The following is a 23,720-nucleotide window of genomic DNA, read 5'->3' as shown; positions in this document are numbered from 1 at the left end:
GATTTAGTTCCCTGACCAGTGATGGAACCTGGGCCCCCTGCATTGGGAACAAGCTTATTAGCCACTGGACCACCAGGAAAGTCCCGAGCATCTTACTCTTTCCTACTACCTCCCTCAGGCTTTGGGGAAGTTTGCTGGAATGACTTGCTCTTGGAATTTCCTCTGTCCAGCACCCCCACCCCCTCCTCCATGGTTCTTCTTCCACCTTGCTAGGGGCTTCAGATCTTCACTACATGTTGAGTACAGATCTTCACTACATGTTGAGAGAACAGAGCTAGGTATGACACAGCATGTCTAATATGTGTACCATTGAATCAACAGAAACATCTTGCAAGGATGTTCACAAAATATTAACATATCTTAGGATGATGGAATTTTAGATTACTTTTTTTTTTCATCTTTATACTTTCATGGGTTGCTTACATCTTCTAAATATATGTTACCTTTATACTCACATGAAAGTGCTTAGTTGCTCAGTCATGTCCAACTGTTTGTGACCCCATGGACTGGAGCCCGCCAGGTTCCTCTGTTCATGGGATTTCCCAGGCAAGAATACTGGAGTGGGTAGCCATTCCCTTCTCCAGGGGATCTTCCCGACCCAGGGATCGAAACTGTCTCCTGCAACTCCTGCATTGCAGGCAGATTCTTTACCGTCTCAGCCACCAGGGAAGCTCATATAACCCCAACATTTTTCCTTTTGGAAAAAACAAACTAAGAAATCCAAGCACATCCTAACAAAGCTGGAATAGTACAGTGAAGGCTCACAGAAGTGGGCCATGTGGCTGACAGCAGCCCTCAGTGCTGGTAGCTCTTGCCTTTGTGTGTTTCATAGGGGCTGTTCCATTTTTCTTGACACTCTTAAGCTCCCGGGGGGCAGGGACCAAACCCATCTCCAGGGCTTCTTCACAGCTCTGGGCACACGGCAGAGGCCCAGTGCCCCTCACCTCTTGCCTGACAACTGTACTACCCTCCTCCCTGATTTTCTGCTGCTCCTCTTGCCGTCCGTCCACCCCAACTCCCCCACCTCCAGCTGTTCTCAACAGTGCAAACCAGTCACATCATTCTTCGACCTACTGGGCCAACCCACTCTCCAGCTTTGACATCTCCCACCACCCACTCTGCTCAAGTTCCAACTGCTCTAGTCCCCTTCATTTCCTCCAACATTTTCTCACTTGCTGCTCCCTCTGCCTGAAATGCGCTTCTCTCAGATCTGCTTTTGTCATTTAGTTCTCAGATTTTTTTTATTGTTTGTATTTTGAAATTAAGCATCTTAGTTGACACACATAGGATGTTCGTTGTGGTGTGTAGGATCTAGTTCCCTGACCAGGGATGGAACCTGGCCCAGGGCAGTGAAAGCGCCAAATCCTAAGAACTAGACCAATCAGGTAACTCCCTTGACTAGGTTCCCCTCAAGGACTTCTGACCCTAAAAATGCCAGCTCTTGGGAAGCAAATATGTCAGCTAAAGCCACCTGCCCTCTGTGTCTCCTGGAAAGACAGAAACTCTTTTTTTTAAAAAAAAAAAATGTTTTTAATTGAAGGATAATTGCCTTACAGTGTTGTGTTGGCCTCTGCCATACATCAGCATGAATCAGCCACAGGTATACGTATGTCCCCTCCCCCTCGAACCTCCCTCCCACCTCCTACCCCTTCTTGCTTTATTTTTAAGCTAGCACATTGGAAAGAGGCAGTGCCTCAATGATGATGTCTCAGCTGGGTGGTGACAAGAACATGGCCTAGATTCAAGAGCTCAGCCACTCGCCACCTCTGCACCCACTTGCCCATCTGTAAAATGGGACCAGTGCTCACATCTCACATCCATTGTGAGGGGAATGGCCTGACTGAACCCGCAGACACCCACCGCCAAGCTGATGTGTCTGGTCATATCAGGGGTCATTCAGAGACCTGTCCATCCACCCCAACACTTGTTCAGTGAGGTGATGGTAACAAGGTGGGGAGAGATCTCCGGGGGCACAAACCCAGCCTACAGCCAAACTGAAACCAGAAGTGGATACTTCTTGTGAGGTCGATGTCCTCTGAGATCTCAGAAATTGGGCCCAGCAAACCAGGCTTCTGAGTCTTTCTCCACCCCCAACCACGAGGTGACCTTAGGCTAGTCAAATTCTCTCTGGGCCCTTTCTCCACCTTTATAGTCCGGCGGTGAAAGTCAGATATTCTTCTCTGCTCTCACCACTTTTTATCCACATGGCATATAGCCAAGCACAGGCAGCATGTCCAGACTCAGAGAAGCTAAGCTCAGAGGCAGACAGACGGAGCAGCAGCTTGGAGCTGCTTCATGCTGGCTTCAGACTTAGACCCTCAAACAGCACGCAAATGCAGCAGGCAGAAGTGAGTTTATTGCATTAGAAAAAACACCAAAGAAGACCAGCAAACACCTCCACACTAGACACAATTATTAGCTTGACTTCCAAGGGCGGAAAGGAATCTCTAAGGTACAAACTTTATTTCTGGGAGAGGGTGACAGTCTCATCCCCTCTCCTCCTCCCCTGCCCCGTTAGACCCGTGGACCTCAGTGGAGGCATCCCACTGTGATACAATCACACACGCCTCCTGTCTCATTCTGCTTGCCCGTGTGCTCCCGGGTGGAGCTAGCTGGTCACAATGAGCAGGCTCCTGAGGCTCTGGGATACAGAGAAATGTGAGGATGGGGTTGGGAGGTCCTAGTCTGAGCCTGGGCTTCCAGTTAGTGACTGTGGGACTGGGGTGGGGGAGGGAAGGTTTGCCTTCCTGCAGAGCTGCGGAGAAGGCTTACTGCTCCCTCCTCGTCCTGGACAAGCCCTAAGGCACGGGCTTTGGCACAAATGGCTGTTGCGCATGAAGGGCGGCTTTCCGTGAACCGAGGGACTCAAAGTCTCTCGGGGAGCTGCTCAGGCTGACTTCTTGGTACAGCCCTGGGTCTGGAGGTGACTATTAGAAGGAGAGAAATCAGCTGAGCCCGGATGTGGGGGAGGACAGACAAGACAAGGAGCTTGTGAGGCCCACCATGCTCTGGCCAGAGCACAGTGCCCTGCGCAGAGGGGTCTGGAGCAGGAGCCTGGAAGAGAGGGCAGGGCAAGGCGAGCTAAACAAAGGAGAGCACCTGGCTAAGAAGCAGAGCTGTGGCCTCCACTAGCATGCTGCCCTCCCAGGAGGAACCCAGCCTCAAACGCGTTCTCCACAGCCCAGTTCTGCCAGTTGGTCCACATTGAATAGCAGCCCTGCTAGTTTCTGCTCTGACGTATCATTACCACACACACTGGCAAATCAGTGGGTCTTGAGAAGGATTAAAGTGCTCACTGGTTTAGCTTCCAATCTTAAAAGTTCCAAAATGTCACTTGATAGCACAGCTCATCATCCCGGACGTGCCCTGCTCAGGTCACAGGCAAACACTAAGGCAGAGGAACATCTTTTCCTTCAGCTGAGACCTGACAATGCCAGCTGCCATGATAACGGCAGAGATGGGAGATGAGGCCAGAGGTGAGCAGCAGCTCTTCGGAGAGGAAAGGCACCTGCTGCAGGCCAGACCCCAGGAAAAAGAACATAATTCAAGTCTGAGAAGTGGCAAGAGCCGTGGCAGGAGGGACCCACAGAGGCCAGGGCTAGGACTCAGGCACTAGGGAGCTCTGAGTTCTCCATATTCACTCTCCCAACTTAAGGGAGGCTCACAGGAAGAAAGAGAATCTGAAAGCCTCTCCAGGTTAGAAACTTCCAGATTGTTCCCTGCCTAGAAGCTCCTGGCCAACAGCCCTTTATGAAAATGCCCACTCACGCCCTCCATCTTGCTTCCTTCAAGTCAGAAGGACACCAGAAATAACACTTGCCTTCAAAACACATTTAGGATACTATAAAAATCCCTATCAGAAATAACTCTACATTTTCTTGCCACCTTGATTCTGTATTATTACGCTTTCTACATCAGGGATATTTTCCAAGAGCATGGAATCATCTCCCCTTGGTCCCTAGTTGAATACTGCATATTGGTCTGGGTTGGGTGGGTACAGTGACTGTCAATAACCTACATTATTACTTGCAGACAAAAGGCCTGGGTCTCTGCTGCTCCAGACCTTCATTAACTGTGACAGGTCAGCTATACGGAGGAAGAGCAGACCGCAGACAGCAAGGGAGGTTCTCCTAGAGCGATGTCAGAGGACTGGCCATCAGTCTAGGTGGAAGGAAGCATGGCTTTATCCGGTTTCCTCTGGACTGGCACTTGCTGTTACTCTCCCCGCATCCTGAGGCTTTTGGTTGCTCCAGTCTGGGCCCCCTGGCCTTGCTGGGGGAGGGGAGGGAAGGTGAGAGAGATCGTGGCTAAAGAGTTCACTTAGGTTGGGTGAGTTTCCCTGAAACTGGCCCCATGTGCACCAATCCTTTGGTTCATTTCATGGTGGCGAGTAACCACTTCTAGGTCACGGATAACGTAAAACTCACCTGGGTCCCACAGCAGGTGGCAAGCTGGGTGGAGTGTGGGCATTCTCTAGAAAGAGGTTCTGGGCTGGGGCTCCCCCAAACAGTGCCTCTGGCTTAAACAAAGCCCCTCCCTTTCTCCAGTGGGGAGGACGCTTAGGAAGCAGCGTCAGAAGTGAACTCACAGACAAGAGAGCCTTAATAAATTAGTATAATACTATTAGAAGGGATGGCATTTTGTTCTGTGTCTTAGCAGCTGTGTCCTACATGCAGCCTGATGATTTCCTTCCCTGGGAAATTTAAAAAGCCGTCCCCTGGTTGTTAGCTCTGATGTAAAATTATAAAATAGAAATCTGGTAGGGTTTGTTTTGTTTAAAAAGGAAAAGCCCTGGTGAGGCAGGGCGGTCCCATGCAGTCCGGTTAGCTCTGGCCGTTGGGTCGGCCCACTGGGCTCCCTCCGGGAGGCTGGATCGCAATGGAGTCCAGGAAGGGCCTCAGGGCCTGTCCGAAGGGCCTGTGAAGAGAAGAGACATGGGCGCTGGGGTGGGCTCCCGGATGCAGACCAGCACGGCTGGCCACCATGCTCAGCTCTGCCCGTGTGTGCAGCAGGACTGCCACGCCTGGGAAGAGTTCTCTATTGCCTCACTTCATTTTCTCACTGAGCCCCCCACATCCTTTTTCCCAGAGGGGATCTCTACACAGTCGCTCTGCATTTTCACTCCTGGGGTCCCCTCCTCGGTTAACGCTACCATCGTACTGCCTTCGCCTCTGCATGCCGGTTAGCTGTGGTTTGAACAGGCTGGCCACATACAGTACAGAGTTTTCTGTGCCTCCTGCACTTGTATTTTCTCATGGCATAAGAAGATAAAGTTTTAAGTGAGGAAGCTGAGGTGAAAGAAAAAGGAAATGAAAAAGTCAGAAGTGAAGATGGCACACAGTTGGATTTGGGGGGAACTGGGGTCTTCTGGGGGAGTATTGGCAGTATTCAGGAAAAACGGCAGGTGCAGGTTGTCAGAAGGTGCCGATGCCACTGCCCCGTGTGCTCTGAGAGCAGCTCAGCTGGAAAAAAGACTGCAGATACTGTAGTCTCAGACACTCTCCAGGACTTCCCAGGTGGTCCAGTGGTTAAGACCCCCTGTTTCCAATGCAGGGGATGTGGGTTCGATCCCTGGTTGGGGAACTAAGATCCCACATGCTGTGTGGCACAGCCAAAAATAAAAAAAGAGACTTTCCAAGATTACTACAACTTTAAATTGGGTTGCCCGCAAAATATCTCAGTTATTGGCTTTTTTTTTTCCTTCGGTGGCTACTGCCATTTTTGAAAACCATCCCTGAATTCAAAGGAAGTGAAATATTCTAAAGCATAAACAGAGGAAACCAAGAAATAGTAAGCCTAATTCAGACAAGTCCAGGAACTCCATGCATCAAATAATAACAGCGAGAACACTCCAGCTACTCAGGGCCCATGACCTAGATCCTGCCGTGGGGTTTAACACGCCCACTAAGGAGTAGAAAGGCAGGGCCAGGGACGTGGGGCTCTCCTCGCTGGCTAGACACTGACAACAGCCTTGTTTCCTGAGAGGTTCTGACCCAGGTGTGAAGGATAGCTCACCTTGCTGAGCCTGCCAAACCTGTCAGGATCTGCTGGACAGGTCCTCAGTTCAGAGTCAGTCAGGAAAGGGGCCTGCTCCTGCAGGGGGCAGAGGCTGCCTAAATGCAACGGGAGGGCGGGGTGAGGTGGCACAGAGGGTGCGTGTGTCCCCTGAAAGGACGCTGCCTGGGTGACGGCCCACAAAGCTCGGACCACATCAGGGTGGGAGGGGCTCCAGAGTGCTTCTGAAGAAAACACCTACTGAGGGCTGTCTATGTGCTACGAGGTATGAGGCTGCCTGGGAGGTTGTCTTTGAGGATGTCAAAGAGCTCAAGGTGCAAGGGAAGACAGACTGACAGTTTCCAAACAAGTCCCCTGACTAATTCTCCGACTTACTCTCTGCTCGTCCATCTAAACTGCCTTTTAACCGGGCACTTCTGGGGAGTGGCAAGCTTCATGTGCAATGGGAAAGACAGATGCCAGGATTCTGTACAAACACTGGGGCCGGCGTCAAGTGGGTTTCTAAATTCTGCAGTTGCACGCAGGCCAGGGTAGAGTTGGTACAGGGTAGAGTAGGAGGGTGAAGGTAACACAGGTGAGCCTCTGAGAGCAGAAAGAATGGTGGCCTTCCATGGTAGAAGCTGCCATCATGACACCCCACCCAGCCTGGCAGGATTCTGCCGAGATCGGGGTGGGGGTGGGGGGGCGGTGATGGGGAAGGAGGCGGATGTGGGCCAGAGGAGAGACCTTGTCTGTGAGTGGGGATTTCAAAGGCAGAGGCAGAGACAGAGGCCACTTACGTGGAGAGAATTTCAGAGGGAAGGTCAGTGATGTAAGAAGGGATCTTCCGCCCGGTTAGGAACTGTGCCACTTCGTTGCTGAAGGTGTTACAGTTGTTCTCAAAGATGTTGTAGGCCTCACTTCTGTACATTATGAGAAAGGTTTGGGACACAGATATAAAAGTCAGTAAGTGCGTACATGAAACCGAAATCAGGTAATGGGATGGTGAGCACAGCTGAATCTAAGGATGGGGAATGCCTCTCCTACACTCCCAAAGCAGAGCTTGGTTTGTCACTCTGGGCATTTTAAGGGAAGAATGAAATAAAAACATATAAAACATATGGCTCCTCCATTTCAGGAGAATATTTACATTCACAAAAGCCGAGCTCCGGGGTTAGAATTTTAACACTTGAAACTGACTCAAGCTTCAGTAAGAGAAAACCTGCTCCAGTATATTTCATCCCAACCTCTCTACAAACCCTGTTTCTGATTTTCAGGACAAAATACTTGGTTGAGAGCAGCAGGTGCTGAACTAGCAGCAGCTGCTTTTAATCAGAAGGAATAAATAGCCCTTCCTTCCCTCAAAGTTTCAGCAGTAGGTGTGCTGGATGGAACAGTGGCCTTGGAGGCAGTGCTGAGCTCTTTTTGTGGAAAGTAACCCCTTTCCCATCCTACTTGTTCAGCAAATACTGGGCCAGACCTTGGGTTGAGTGCTCTGGGGGAAATGACCTGGTGGCTGCCGTCTGGGGGCCAATTATCTAGTGGGGGAGACAGACACGACGACCCACTACCCCTGTTCTCCACTCACCGGAACAGAGACTCCCCCAGGGAGGACAGGTACTCCAGAAAGATTTCTTCTGTGACTTCTGTGCTCCCAACATCAACCACAGAATCTGGGGGCCCAAGCAAAGTCCTTCCCTACAGGAGCCAACCCAAAGAAAGCCAGTAAGTCACTCCCTCCGCTGAATTTTTTCCCCTGCCATGGAAGACCACGAATGCTCTGCTCCAACAACTTCTAACTTTCAGAGCACCTGGGGCAGAGGAAGACTTATTTCTTCTTTGTGTCAAGGCTACGACAGCTTAGAGGCTCCTGGAGACTGTCCGTGGCCGTGGGCTGACAGCATGGCTGAGAAGTCGGGTGTCTGGTTTCTGGTGGGGCCCTGGGAAGCTAAGTCTTCTGCAGGTTGGACTCTTGATACTGCCCACTCCTCCAGTGGACAGACACAGAAATCCAAAATCTGCGGTCTCCCTTTGTTCCCTGCAGGCCTAGTAACGAGGGCCGAGCAGGACGGCCAGAAATGCCTCACACCTGAGGCATCTTTCCATGCCCATATTCATCATGGATGCAGCCAGCTTTTCACATGACACACCTGATACCCCCTGTAGCCCTGGGAAAATGTGAAGAACTGTGAGAAACCTGGCAGATATGCCCAAGATTCAGTTCCTTTTTGATCTGTGACGCCAATTTAACAAGGTGATAGGGTTCCCCTGGCAAGAGAGTTACTGGCCCCTGAAAGGCCTACCAAAACCCCTCAGCCATGGGTTAACAGACTGCGGCAGCAGATGCAAGGAGAGACTGAGGCCCTGGGGGAACCAGCTGTGAGGAAAGCAACAGGATCAGTAGGGAGGAGAGGGCTGGGAATGGGCTGGGGAGTGAGAGAGCGCACTTCAGAGCTGCGCTCCTCGAAAAGATCATAAATTCACGCAATAGCTCAAGCACCCAACTGTGTGCCCGACAAGATTTGAGGGAAAAGCATGGTGAGCGGATTACTGTAGTCAGAGGTGCAAGAGACCAAAAGGTCACTATTTGACCCATTACTCTTCACTCGTATAACAAATATGTTATTGAGAACTTACTGCATGCAAGGCACTGGAGGTATGTGGACCAAACAGATGAGATTCTTGTCCACGTGGAGCTTACAGTCTAGCAGTAAAGGCAAACCAATGTATAATTATGAGCTGTGATAAGGGTCTTGTTGGAAAAAGTACAGAATGCCATTAATATATAAAACAGGGGACCTTCCCAGTCCAAAAGGTCAGAGAAGACTTGTCTAAGAAAGTGACAGTGAGCTCACCTGGAGGATGGAGAGAGTTAGCCCAGTGAAGGATCAGGGAGGTGGACTGATGTCAGAGGACAGGTTTAAATGTCCAAGGTGTTCAAGGAATGGGAAGGGGGGAAGGGTGGGGAAAGGCACCACCTGCAAAGAGGCAATCTAGAGAGAGGGGCCGAGACCAGATGGGACGGGCCTCGGAGGCTGTGCTGAGCTCTGGTTTTCATCCTGAGAGCAGTGGGGAGAGCTCTGACTTAAGCAGGGCAAGGCCATGATCAGAGCTGGGTTTTGAAAAAACTGCTTTGCCATCTGTACAGAGAACCAGCTGAGAAGGAAAAGCAGATGCACTGCTGTGGTCCAGGCTAGAATGAGGTGACTGGGTTAAGGCGAGGACTCGGGAGAAATGAGAAGAGACGAAGAGGGACAGACTGCTTTAAGATACACTTACAAGGTGGAGCTGACTTGGGCTTAATGAAGGACTTGTTATAGGAGGTGCGGGGCCAGTAGAAGGAAGAAATAAAACATGACGTCCCATTTATGAGTATCAAAATGAATGTTTTCTTGGTCTTTGCTTGAGTACCTACTGGGACAACCCTTAGATAGCTTAGACAGAAATTTTCTGGAAAAGGACATGGGATTTGGAGTCAGAGAAACCTGAGTTTTAGTACTAGTGCTCCAACTGGCTGTGTAACTTTGGGCACCTCACTCTCTCTCTCAGAGCCCTCATCAGCTTCACACTGACTGAGTTCAGACCAGGAGAGAGGCAGTGAGCTGGTGATGGTGACAGAAGAGTGAGACGGTCTCAGCTTATAAGGAGCATACACGGGGCTCCCTGTGGAGACTCAGCAACGGCCTGTTTCACCATCACATGCCCAATGTGACAGAGGAACCACGAATGCCATGGGAGCAGAGAGAAGGGCAGCTGCCTGGCAGATCTGTGAGGGGTATTCTTGAACTGAGTCTTGAGGTCATCATGAAGAACTATGCCACAGGGCTACTTACACCAGGTTAGACGCCAGAACTATGGAGGACAGCAAGGATCCTGGACTATGGGAACCCCCGGGAACCTGGGACAGTGGACAGGATGGGGGCAGACACTCACTGGCGGACAGCTGGAGATACCGCCACTGCCGAAGAAGAACTCATCCTTGTGCACGACTATGGAGGTGTGCCTGCAATGCAGAGAAGAGGTAGAATGAGCCAGATGGCTTAAAACTGGTCTGGGGAAAAGCAAACACCACAGTGCTGTAAGAGTAATTTCTGCCTCAGGATATGAATTACAAGGTCAACAGCTTTATAATCCTAACCAAACAAAGATAAGATAAACATCATAGATCAGAGTTTCTCAGCATTGGCCCTAGTGACACTTGGGGCTGGCTAATCCTTTGTTGTGGGGGCTGGCCTGTGCATTCTAGAAGGTTTAGCAGATTGTGGTCTGTTCACACTAGACAGCACTAGCATTCCTCATGCCCTCTGTGGTGATAACCAAACGTGTCTGCAGACACTGCCAACATTCTCCTGGTGGCAGAAATGTCCCTTGTTGAGAACCATCACTGTGGATCATGTCAGTGGAGGAGAGTCCTGAGAGTCACCCCAACATTAACAAATCAATACTGAAATAAAGCTCCGCAGACCAAGATGTTTCCAGACTTTTCATATGAGATCAGGTGCGTTCAGGGTGGTATGGCCATAGGTTGTTCCCAGACTTTTCAAATTAACAGGAGTAGTTAACCTGGACCATGTTGAGGGAAAGAAAGACCAGATGGTATTCAGGGTGGACCTATTTCAAGTGAAGGTGCTCATATTGCTTCTTGGTTCTGGTCAAACAAAGCAATGGTCATCTGGTCAACCAAAATGTCAGGAGGCTCTAGGATCCAGTCAGAACTCTGACCTACAGTTTCCTTAGAAATGGAACAGAGCCCAGCCATCATCCTGTGTCTGACAGGGATGAGTCTGAGAGACCAATGAAGTTGTGTTTTAAGACCAACATGGGGTCCTCATGACTTCTATAGTTAGAAAACTTGGTCAGGGGTGAGCATACATCATTTTGCCTTTCCTTAGGACAGGGTTTTTTATCCTCTGTCTGGTGAAATATCTGCACCACTGATATTTTTAGCTGGATAATTCTTTGTTGTGGAGGGGTGTCCTGTGCATTGCAGGATGTTTACAGCAGCAACCCTGGCCTCCACCCATCCACCCTAAATGTCTCAAGACACTGGTAACTTGTGGCTGGGAACCACTGCATTAGAACGTGAAGATTTGTGGCTTAAGAGAGCTAAGTTTCAAACTGGAAGCCACAGACCGGAACCTGAAATGCATGGATGCTGTTTGGTTTCATAAACTAGCCAACGTAAGGAGTCCTACCCAACTTACCAGATGCCTTCCAGTTGTTTCCCTGCGGAGAAAAAAAAAAAGAGAGATTTAGCCACTTGGGACTAGACTAACTTGGGACTTTTGCTTCCCAGCCAGAGCAAATTCAGATCATCAGAGGAACCCATTATAAACCTCTTGGGGGACCTCTGATAAGGTCCTTAGGTCATGACATGATATGTCATGTTAAATAAGTTGAAAAATAATCAGAATCCTTAAGCAGAATTCAAGAAGAAACACTGGTATTGATATACCCCCCCCCCATTTTTTTTTTAATTTGTGCCAAGTCTTAGTTGCAGTGTGTGGGATCTAGTTCCCTGACCAGGGATAGAATTCGGGGCTGTTGCATTGGGAGTGCTGAGTCTTAGCCACTGACACCAGGGAAGTCCTGATGTATGTCTGCTTTTCTTTCCCCTTTAGGGTCAGTTCAACTCTATCTTTTTAATTTCTGTCTCACCTACAGAGACAAAGTAAAACAAGAGTATAGAAAAGCCATTATCCATTTCTTCATTGAGCATATGTGAGGTGAAATCCTCTAGAAAATAAGAATGAACTCTGAAGATGCCATCCATTTGACCAGTCAATGCACATGTATTCTGTACCTCTATACCTCTATATGCCAGAAGTGATGAGAGATACAGAAATGCAAATATGAAATGCAAGTCCTGCCTTTAAGGAGCCCAAAGTCAAATGGAAAGAGAGACATATGTAACTAACTCACAATGCTGATAGGCTCCATAACAGAAGTAAGTGTAATAAAGGTAAAAAATTACCTTCAGGGCTGCAGTTCAACCAGTGAACAAACAGGGAGAGGGGTGGACATTTCTGCCAGAGGGAACAGCACATGCAGACACAGGGCTATGAAAAAGACTAAGGTCTTGCAGGGTACAGCAGAAGGTGCAGTGATGGCGGGAAGAGGACAAGTGGCAGGCAAAGGTGCGAGAAAGAGAGAGCAAACCTGCACTGAAGGCCGCCCCACACTGTAGGGCATGGAAGGTTGTTAGGCAGCACAGTGCCTCGACCAGATCCATGTTTTCAAATAATAACTGTATCTTCTAAGAGATAACTGTAGGAACAGAAGACGTACTGGAGGAAAGACGGCAGAGAATAGACTGAGGAGGTCTTTGCGGTAAGCTACGGAGGATGCAGGAGTGGCAAGAATAAAGAGGAAGGGCAGTGAAGGACGTGAGAACACTATCAACATCACTCACCCGCCTTTGGTTATCATTTCAGGGTAACTGTTTACTGAGTGCTAAGTAAAGAGTGCTTACTGTCGCTTTCAATGCTTCGGTGTTTGCCCTGTGACTTTCTAAAGGACAAAACTCTAGGCCCTGTACAGAGGGGGAGCTGATGTGATTACACTTTTCCCTTTGCATAAGCTGCACTATTTTGCCCCTTCAAGCAAACTTGAAACAGATAACCTTAGCCTAATTTTCTTTTTTTGGAAGAGACAAAAGAAACCATGGCTACTCCATGACAACCTATTGATGACTCAGCATAGTGTCATTAAAAGCAGTTAAGAATATGGCATAGGACCTTCCTGGCAGTCCAGTGGTTAAGACTTTGCCTTCCAATGCAGGAGGTGTGGGTTCAATCCCTGGTCACGGAGCTAGGATCCCACAAAAACATAAAAAATGGGAACAATATTGTAACAAATTAAAGACTTTAAAAATAGTCCACATTAAAAAAAAAAAAGAATATGGCATAAGTTCAGATCTGCGCTATTCCCTTTGCTAGAGGTGGATCTTGGGCAAGTTTACTCAACCTGAGCTGCAGTTTCATCAATACAAATTTGTATTCAGTAATCAGTAATAATTACCTGATTTGTAATGATTATCAAACTTGTAACCAGTAATGGTTATATGTGTAACGCATCACAGTGTGTGGTACACACAATGCTGATTAATGGAGATACTGGATATAATAGTCTCCTTGAGGAAAAGGGTAAAAAATTTTAAATAGATCAAAGAAATACCACTTCAGGGTTGATAGGTAAGATCCAAGAACAGATTTCAGTGTCCATCAGATTAGTCTGAAATTCTGTATTACACGTAATCATTTTACACTTTGTTGTTAGTGCTGTGAGGCTAAGTGAAATAACAAAGGAAAATAAAATGTAGCAGAGTTGTTCTGACTCTAGAGACCAGTCTGCTTTCCACTAGGAAACCGGCTGCTTTGACCACAAGGTCACAAATGGGACAGAGGGATTCTGGCCCAGGGTTTTGGGGACTGTGGGGCAGGCCCTGCCTTGATCCAAACTGAAATTCCACAGAGGTGGATCAGAAAGAAATGGATGCCAAATGGAAGTGATAACCCATTTAGGACAGGCACTGAGCTGGATTCTTCATCTCTTCCAGCCAACTCTAGGAGACTCTAAAAGACCACACTCTTCCTTTTACAATGCGTAAAGTGGAGGGACTAACGTTGCCTTTTAAATTGAGTTGGTGTGCTCTTCTGGACTGACACATAAAAACAGCTTGTCTAAATGGCAGCAACCTGATGTTTATTTCCTTGAAGACATGCAATGATGCATGAAACTGGACAGACAAGGGATCCTGCTTTCTCCTGGGTGATCCTGCTCTCATTTACTTTGGGAAGAACACTATGCTTATAAGACAGAAGTACAGTGTAGTGAAGAACAACACAGATTCTGAGAATTCCCTGGCGGTCTGATGGTTAGGACTCTGCGCTTTCACTGCCCCGGGCCTGAGTTTGGTCCCTGGTTGGGGAACTAGGATCCTGCAAGCTGAATGGTAAGGCTAAAATTTTTTAAAAAGAGAACACAGATTCTAGTGTGGACAGGGCAGGTCTGAATCTTATCAGTTCAGTGAATCAATGTTTATTAAGTGACTATTATATTTCAGGTTATGTTCTTGGCATTAAGGATATGTCAAAATGCAAAGGAGACGAAAAGAAAAGGAAAAAAAAATTCCTTCAATGCATTCACAGGGTGGGGAGATAGGACAGTCAATAAATAATACTAATAAGCATAATAAATCACAGTAGGTTAACAATGATGATGATGTGAAGTTGCTCAGTCGTGTCTGACTCTTTGCGACCCCATGGGCTGTAGCCTACCACACTCCTCAGTCCATGGGATTTTCCAGGCAAGAGTACTGGAGTGGGTTGCCATTTCCTTCTCCAGAGGCTCTTCCCAACCCAGGGATTGAACCTGGGTCTCGCGCATTATAGGCAGACGCTTTACCATCCGAGCCACCAGGGAAGTTAACAATAATGAGTTATAAAAATAAGAGCAGGGTAAGGGAGACTGGGCATTTTGGGGACGTCGAGGGTGGGCCTATTTGAGAAGGTGACATTTGAGCAAAGGCCCGCAGGAGGCAAGGGAGGGAGCCATGCAGAGGCGGGACATGCTAGGTGTATCTGAGCGACCTTTAGGAGACCACTGTGGCTAGAGTGGGTGAGTGAGGACAAAAGTAGGAGGGGAGCAGAGGTAATGGAGAAGCAGGTCACGTAGATCAACTGGGAGAAGTTGAGAACTTTTCTAAGCCTGAGTTGTCCAGCATGGTAGTCACTGACCACAAGTGGCTTTTAAAATCAAAAGAACAAATTCAGTACTGCTTTTCAAGCACTCTCAACAGCCATGTGTGGCTAGCAGTTAGCCATGGGACAGCGCAGATCTAGAATCTTTCCATCACTGCAGGAAGTTCTATTGGTTGGCACTGTGGGAACCTTGGTTTTCAACTCTGTTAGGGAACAAAAGGCATAGTAGTAGTGTCCACCTCATAACATTTCCAAGGTTAAAAGAGATGACACATGAAAGAGGCCCAGCACAGTGCCTGGCACATAATATGTGCCCCACAAAAAGAATACCTCTAATTTCTTTTAGGCTTTACAGTTTGCAAGTTCTATGGCTGCTCTCACAGCGCCTTGGTATAAAAACTACCTACTTACAGGTCTTTCCCCCCCGTTAGACTATAATGGTCTCAAGGATAAGGGCCATTGCTTATGCATCTTTGTGATTCTAGGGCTGAGCAAAGAACCTGGATCAGAGATGTTACATGCACGGCTGTGGTGGCTGACACACGGTGCTAATGAGGCCAGAGTTCTTAACCTCAATCTTGGCTGCCCTGGCTTGTTATTCAAATGACTTTGCAATGCTGGCATATTGCACCCTGCTTCTGCCTTCTCAGATGCCCACGCTCAACGACCCAGGAGGACAGGTGGCAGGTGCAGATGCCCTGGTTCAAACCCAGTCCTACTAAAATAATGGGTTTTTGGAGTGAGGCCTCAGAGACCTTCCTGCCACTTATTTTTACACCTGAAAAACAATGCAAAGTTGTGGGATACGAGTCCTACTTCATTCTCCTTGATATTCTCTGTACTGATCATTGAACTTATCTGTAAGCTGGATATTATGCACACATGCGTGCGTGCCAAGTTACTTCAGTCGTGTCTGACTCTTTGCGATCCTATGGACTATAGCGTGCCAGGCTCCTCTGTCCATGGGCTTCTCCAGGCTAGAATACTGGGATGGGACTGCCATGCCCTCTTCCAGGTGATCTTTCCAACCAAGGGATCAAACTCATATCTCCTGCAGCTCCTGCATTGCAGGCAGATTCTGTGCTGCTGAGGCACCAGAGAAGCCCCAACGAGGACATTATACTTCCTATTTATTCAACCACATCAAGGTATGCTTAAGATCCTATCCACCCATAGAATGGTGATAGAAACTATAGAAAAAAAGATTCTTATTTATCCTTCTGTCATTAATCAATCCATCAACCAAACACTTAGAACCAACAACTTAAAATGGATTGAGTGGATTCACATCCTTTCTTAAACTGCTTCATAGTTATCCTTATTCTCACATCTTTACATAGTAGAGTGGGACAAATATTTATTAATGTCATTTCAAACAGGTAAATAAAAATGCATGATTTGTCCAGTGTAAAGAGGAAAAAAAAAAAAAGGGATATGACCATGCACTCGTTAGAGCAGTTCAGGTAGAAATGTGACGTTAGCTGCCCTGTGACCTGATCTCATGAGGACAAGAACCAGGGTCATGGCCTCCTCTGGGGGTGATCAGCACTGTAAAGTGGGACTGAAGTGATTTTTAAATTTTTTCGTTCAGACTGAGACACAGTAGATGAGTAGGTGGTGAGGGTTGGAGACTGAATCAGGGCACAGGGCCACTGGGGGACGTGAATGAGGCTCAGTGGCTATAGGCGCACTACAGAAAAGCAGACTGTTTCCCACTAGGACTTCCTCAGCAAGCTGCAGAGTCTGTGGGTCAGATAGCTGTATGTCTCTAAGCTTGCTGGTACACCCACTGCATTGATTTGGAAGCCTGTGAGGTATGCACATGAAAATAAATGGAAGCTGTGGATATTAGCCCTGTTTTCCATCATAAACAACAAAGAATGTAGATTGAGGTCCTGATTATAAGAGTCAAGTCAGTAATATAAAAGCCAAGGAGAAAATACTCCATCTACCTCCCTCGCAGATTAAGGTAGTGGAGTTTGTGTGTACAGACAGTTGGCAATGAGACGTGCTCACCTTGTATACTGCTGGTGCTAAATAAATGTCTACTAATAAGCATAAAGTGGGTGGCAGGGATGGGACTTCAGGAGCAGGCAGCATTAGCTCATGGGTATAAATTGAAAGTAGCCCAGGCTCACCTCAGGCTTCTCTTGTAGCTCAGTTGGTGGAGTCTGACTGCAATGCAGGAGACCTGGGTTCAACCCCTGGGTCAGGAAGATCCTCTGGAGAAGGAAATGGCAACCCACTCCTGTATTCTTGCCTGCAGAATCCCAGAGACAGAGGAGCCTGGCAGGCTCCAGTCTATGGGGTCGCAAGGGTCGGACATGACTGAGCAATTGAGCACACTAGCTCACCTCCTAGGTGTCTCCCCACAGGGACAAAGCACTCTTAACTGGCAATGTTTTAATCTGATTTTCCAGATTACCAGCAATGTGAAGGGGTTAAAAAAAAATCAGCTTATTCTCTAGATGGTGGTTTAGTTGCTAAGTCATGTCTGACTCTTGTGACCCCATGGACTGTAGCCTGCCAGGCGCCTATGTTCATAGGATTCTCCAGGCAAGAATACTGGAGTGGGTTGCCATTTCCTTCTCCAGGGGATCTTCCCGACCGAGGAATCGAACGCTGGTCTCTTGCATTGCAGGTAGATTCTTTACCGACTGAGCTATGAGGGGTTCTCTGGTGGCTCAGCTGGTAAAGAATATGCCTGCAATGGGGGAGACTTGGGTTCGATTCCTGGGTTGGGAAGACTCCCCTGAAAAAGGAAATGACAACCTACTCCAGTATTCTGGCCAGGAGAATTCCATGGACTGTATAGTCTATGGGGTTACAAAGAGTCGGACATGATTGAGTGACTTTCACTATTCTCTAGAACCACTAGGTAAATGTTGAATCTATGTGGGAAAAGGTAAAAAGAAACATTTGTGTATCATAAGTGGACCTCTGGACCTATTTTGTTTAAAAAAAAAGAAAGCTTATTAGCAGGGGGCTTGCCCCTCCTTAAGGCAGGGAAAGGTCATCACAAAATCAAAATGCAAAACACTGTTAAAAACTGAGAGGTATTTTAATCCTCAAAAAAGGATAGATTTAAAACTACTTAATACTTTAGCTCTAGGATCCAGTACAGGATTCTTTCTCAGGATAAAAATAACTAATTTGTGAGTTCTTTTTTTTCAGTACTGAGTGGGTTCCCTCTTAATCGTTGCTTGGTGTTATCAGTCAGGCCTTGTAGCAATGCTTTGAGATAGGTCTGCAACATCCTGTCACTCAGTTTGTATGATATTTACTGAACTCCAGGGATTCCCAGGTGGTGCTAGTGATAAAGAATCTGCCTGCCAATGCAGAAGACAAGAGGGTTCGATCCCTAGGTGGGGAAGATCCCCTGGAGAAGGAAATGGCAACCCACTCCAGTATTCTTGCCTGGGAAATCCCATGGACAGAAGAGCCTGGAGGGCTACAGTCCATAGGGTCACAACGAGTTGGACATAACTAAAGCAATTTAGCACACATGCACAATCAAGAATTCTTGTCCCCAGTGGAGCTTCTAGTCCAGGTGAGGCTGGGGGAGTGGACACAGATGAGAAAACAGGCAATTATAAGATAGAATAAATGCTATTAAAGGAGATCACAGGATGTTATCAGTACTTTATAGAGACACATGACCAAGATTTGAGGGGCAGGGGGACAGGGAAGGCTTCCTGGAGGAAGTAACACTTCAGTTGAGACCTCAAAGATAAGCAGAAGTTATCCAGGCTAAGAGATGGGGGGAGAAAGCATCCCTGGCAGAGGGCACAGTTTTTGAAAAGCCTTGAGGTGAAAAAGAAATGAACAGTTCAGTCCTGTTAGGATGTGCAACCATCTTCTCAGACCCTGGGGTTCTGTTAAGACAATTAGGCCATAATGCCTTGAGGATCTACTGGGAGAAACAGTTACTCAGATCATTTTCTCCAGGGCTTAGTTCTCCTGTAGAACCCAGCTGAGAAAGTCTTAAGTAGAGACTATTCAGGATGTGGGGACAGGTGAGGGTGGAGAGAAAAGCAGAAGGATCATAAAGGGCCTGGTAAGTCACATTTGTTTTTTCATTTTGCAATTAAGAAATGGCAGTTATTACTAAATCAACTCATTGGATGGATATAAAACAACACACATAATGAAGAATAAAAATCTAAAACAAAACACAATAGATGGCATTAAAACATTAAATAAATCCCCTCAGATTTAAATACATTCTGTCTAATCTTAAAGCCTGAGCTTGTCTCAATCATTCCTATAATCAATATTTACTGGCCACTAGCTCTGAATGACCACTAGGGAACACACAGGGGAGACAGAGTCCCTGCCTTTCAGGAGCTCAAGGTTCCTGCTGAAGTCTTTCTGACACATCCAACCCACAATGGCCTGTCCCATCTTTCAAGGCCTAGAATAATTGTTTCACCACTCACTTCTTTTTGGCATCTAATCATAATCTCTTTTGGGCTGTTATCTAATGTGGCATATGTACAGCATTATTTTTAACTAAATAAACTACTCAAGGACAGAGTCTATGTGTTTTATTTTGTTACTATTTGTACTATAGAATTAAGCAAGAAACTGAACAGTGTAAAATCTCAAATATTCATTAGATTGCATTCTGCCAAGAATATATATTTATATATATTCTATATGCCTAAGTCTTTAAATTTGAGAACACTTTTGAGACAGGATTGTAAAGAGAAAATAAATGTGATCTTGGAACATGTATATGTACACAAAACTTCAGATCGGAAAACAATCAACAAATACAAAATATCCCTTAGTACAATTAAATAAATACATAAACCTCCACATTTATTTTTACGTACTTTAGCACAGAAAGAGGTCAAGGAATTTAAAGAGCAGCCAAAATTATTAAAAGGACAAACTGAAGGACAATCATAATAGCTAATTATCTTAGGCAAATAGTGACCATGAAAAAAAAAAGTACAATCAGGCCATCTGCTCGATTAGAAAGGTAAAGATATTTCTGGGATCATGTTCATGGTGAGTGAGAGACTGTGGAACAGGAACAGCTTCATGAAAAGCAATTCTAGAAGACTGAAAAGGGGACAGAGTAAAACTGTGGAGTCCACACTGTTTCAGGGGAGAACGTAATTACACTGGGCTTTGGAGAAGGAAATGGCAACCCACTCCAGTATTTTTGCCTGGAGAATCCCATAGACGGAGGAGCCTAGTAGGCTACAGTCCACAGGGTCGCAAAGAGTCGGACAAGACTGAGCGACTTCACCTTCACCTTATCTGGTCTAGTCATGACTGTAATAGACTACACGGGGTCTTATAATGAGGAACTGTCACAAAAGTACAACAACTAAAGAGCCAGGCCACTCCACCTTAAAAAAACAAGATTAAGAGGGCACTGCTGATGAGGTCACACTAGTTCGGGACAATGAAGGCCAGGAGGCATGGTCATAAATCTGTGATTATGATTGGCACACACATTGAACTCAGCTAATTTGAAACACCTGGCCAAAAATGCCTTTACATCAATTATAAGGGAACAGATTACACAAGAGAGGTGGTATAGCAAAATAACTGAGAATATGAGCTCTGGAAGTCAAGACTGCCTGTATTCACAACCCAGCTCTGCTACTTACCAGGTGCAACCTGGGGGCAAATTTCTTAATGCCCTTTATCTCAGGAATCTCCACTAAAAAATGGAGGTAATAACAGGACCTATCTCACAAAATTGTGGCGAAGAATGTAACACAGGAAAATACTCAGGAAACAGAAGGGTCTGGCACATGGCAAGCGGTCAGTGAGTTCTAGCTATTAATATGCTTCTAGAATTCATGAAAAAATTAGGAAAAAAACTGATTTTTTAAACGTTCAAATATATTAATATTTAGGAATGGGAAATCAATGGATGGCTACTCACAGAATTGGGACACACTCAACTTTAAGGTTAGTGATGTTTGGATGGGATGAACCAGTAAGGTAATGCCCATTTTCCATGTTTTTAACTCAAGAGAGTAACGATTATCAGCTCTGATAACCCTTTTTTCATTACTTTTACAAAAGGCAGAGAAGCAATATGAGAAAAGGGGATAGAGAAGAGAGAATTAGATTTGCAGGCAAGGTGGTGTTCTCAGAAATACCACTGCAATCAAAGGTGCCCAAATGATGAAGTTCCAATTTGGCTGAGGTCTTCTAGGATTTCACATCTATTAAAAAAGCTTTCAGATGGGATGGGAAGGAGTCCCAGTATTCCACCTTCAGTTAAGGCACTTTCTTCTTCACGCACTGAACTACACAAAGGTCTTCTTCCAGTGCCAGGCCAGGCTCTTCTTGCCTAAGGGCCTTGGCAGGTTAATTCCCCTTCTGCCTGGAACCCTGTAACTACCTCACCACCCACCTTGTGACTACTTCCTCATCCTTAAATTTCCAACTTAAAAGACACTACTCCTGATTCTCTTATTTAAAATAGGTCTCTCTTCGTATTTTTTGTCTCAGCACCTAGTTGGCTTCCTGCGCAGCCTAGTACTTTTCACAATTTGTAGTTATTTCATATGCTTATTTATTTTTACTATCTTCCCCACTAAATAGCTCCACGATGGTAGAGAACATCTTTATTCATCACATCATCTTCACTTAATCTTAACATTGACTAGCATATAGTAGGCACTCAATAATATGTTGAATGAATTATGAACCAATGGCCCTAAGGCCCCTTCCAGCTAAAATCAATAACTATTAGATAATATAACAAAAAATATCCAGTGTAAAGGTGGAGGCTTTTATTGATGGGCCTAGGAAGTATCGAAGTGACACCTCACTATGATCAAGCTAACTAAATGGCTCCATTCCAAGAGGTTTAGTCACAACTTGACTGATGTAATATACTAGTGACTATCACCTCCTCAAACAGTGACTCTGTAAGTTTTGCTTTCAGATTTGCCTTACTCATTTTAACAACTGGAGAACTAGGCCCAAACTTCTAAACATGGAGTGGCTACGTAAGAATTGTCTGAGGAGTTTATTAAAAAGACAGGTTTCTGGACCAAAACTCCAAAGATTCTTATTTAGTACTTGTGTAATAAGGCTCTAGAATCCCTATGTTTAAAACTTTGTGGGAATTCTCTGGCAGTCCAGTAGTTAGGGCTCTGTTGCTTTCACTGCGGAGGAAGAGGGGTTCAATCCCTGGTTGCCGAACTAAGATCCTGCAAATCAGTGTGGCCAAAAACAATGCTTATTTTGCAATATGTGTATAGTACACAATTCAAAAGATACAAAAAAGTTTACAGCAAAATCTCCCTTTCATTCCTGTCTCCCAGCCTCAAGTTGTCCTTTTCATAAGCTAACACTGTTACAAATTTTCTTATGTATTCCTCCAGATAACTATTTGCCTAAACAACATGTATCCTTTGCTTCAAACACCCAATTGCATATAGAAAGAACTATTTCAGTTTCATTTTTTCTATTCCCATTTAACAACATATGCTGGAAAGGAAGGTATCTGTATTTTTAACAAGCACCCTAGGTGATTTCTGATGGAAAGCCAAACAGGAATCACTCATTGGCCCAGAGTTAAGTGATTAAGTTCACTCCAGCAAGACGTGTTAGAAACTTCAAGGACACACAAACTCAAAGGTAGCCTTGCTTACTCGACCTCTCTCCTCTTGTCTCATGGACACGAACTAAAACATTCGCTAATGTCTCCACAGAAGTCAGGAGAAACTAGCCATTCAAATGGATGCTCCCAAACTGTTCAGTTTTCAATTCCCATAATCCTTTCCTGCCCAACAGCACCTGAAATCACAAACCGGACTATTTCTAGGTTACACAAGACATTTTGGTATTTGGGTTATAAAAGAGGATTGGTTTCCGCTAAACTGGGACTGGTTTTCTCTCCTGGTAGTTAAGTAGTTTAATGGAGCACAACCGAAAATACTTCCTTCACTAATCATTACTGACCCAACAGCATTCAATCCTCCAATTGCTTTCTCACCATGTGGGCAAAAGCAATTAACTTAGAAACTGTCGAGAAGACCGCATGAAGTCAGGCCGAACTCGGTGAATTTTCGAGTTCGGAAGCCGGGAGACCCCGACTTTATTCTGTCTGGGGTCGATTGGCGGGGCCCCTGTTCAACACGCTCTAGCCTTCTCTTCCCACCTACCCCAGAGACTGCAGGAAGAGTTTCCCTTTGGCGCGGAGCGAAGGATCTCCTCCGCAGTGTCCCTTTCACCACGCGGGGCACTGCGCGGAAAGACACCTCGCCTCCCTCCGAGGGAGGAGGAATGTTAAGGGGGCTCCACGAGCGACTCAGGACACCCACCGGGACCCAGCGCCGGCTTCCCCCTCCTCCCAGCTGGAGGGGCTCTGAAGGGCTTGGGGAAGGCGTGACTCCTCCCTCCCCTCTCCCGGGATTCAAACGTGATGACTGCAAAGTGGGGCTTAGAGGGCCCCCACCTCAGACGCACATCTTCTCTCCTCGGGCGCTTCTCCATCCTCTGGGCCTTCCCTTGAGTCGTGACCCAGGCCTGCCCCCCTCGGCCGGCCGTCCCGGAGCCCTCTTGCCCGGTTCCCGCCCGCTCCCCACAGCCCCCCTCACCCAACATGATGGGGCTGAGCCGCCGGGCCAGGCCCTTGGACAGGTCGTACACGTAGAGCTTCACCGGATAGAGATTCGGCGGCTCCATCGGGACCCGTGGCTGCGGCGGCCACGAAGTCCCTCAGGCACCCGGCAGCGGCTTGGACCTTCCCGTACCCGACGGGGGAGGGGAGTGGAGGGAACGGGAGACCGAGCCCCGGCCCGGCCTGAGGGGCGGGGAGAGGCCGCCCTGGGCTGCTTGCGCCCCGGCACCCGCCACCGGCAACGACTACTGTGAGGTGACAGAGCGGGGACGGGCACGATCCGTGCGAAAGACAGCACGGGGGCAGGGACGCACTTTCGCGCATGTGCGTAGTATCCTGACGGACGGCGAGGGGCGGGGTTTGGCGGGCGGGGGCGGGGCTTTGCAGACGGCGTGGTGGTAGTTCGGGTCCGGTGTGGA

The 23,720-nt window shown here is 47.0% G+C and overlaps 1 protein-coding gene across 1 annotated transcript; it reads right to left on the bottom strand.

Moving 5' to 3' along the window:
- Window positions 1-2,334: 2,334 nt before the first annotated feature.
- On the bottom strand, window positions 2,335-23,620 carry DESI1 (desumoylating isopeptidase 1). The gene is made up of 6 exons (XM_043439815.1): window positions 23,279-23,620; window positions 11,199-11,220; window positions 9,928-9,997; window positions 7,583-7,692; window positions 6,795-6,917; window positions 2,335-4,917 (listed from the first exon to the last, which is right to left on the bottom strand). The coding sequence occupies exons 1-6, from the start codon at window positions 23,364-23,366 to the stop codon at window positions 4,824-4,826; spliced, it is 507 nt and encodes a 168-aa protein (XP_043295750.1). The 5' UTR covers window positions 23,367-23,620; the 3' UTR covers window positions 2,335-4,823.
- Between the last annotated feature and the right edge of the window lie 100 nt (window positions 23,621-23,720).

This window comes from Cervus canadensis, chromosome 21, assembly GCF_019320065.1.
Source record: "Cervus canadensis isolate Bull #8, Minnesota chromosome 21, ASM1932006v1, whole genome shotgun sequence".
Taxonomy (NCBI): domain Eukaryota; kingdom Metazoa; phylum Chordata; class Mammalia; order Artiodactyla; family Cervidae; genus Cervus; species Cervus canadensis.
The sequence above is the reverse complement of the archived record's forward strand: the minus strand, read 5'-3'. Positions and strand labels throughout refer to the sequence as shown.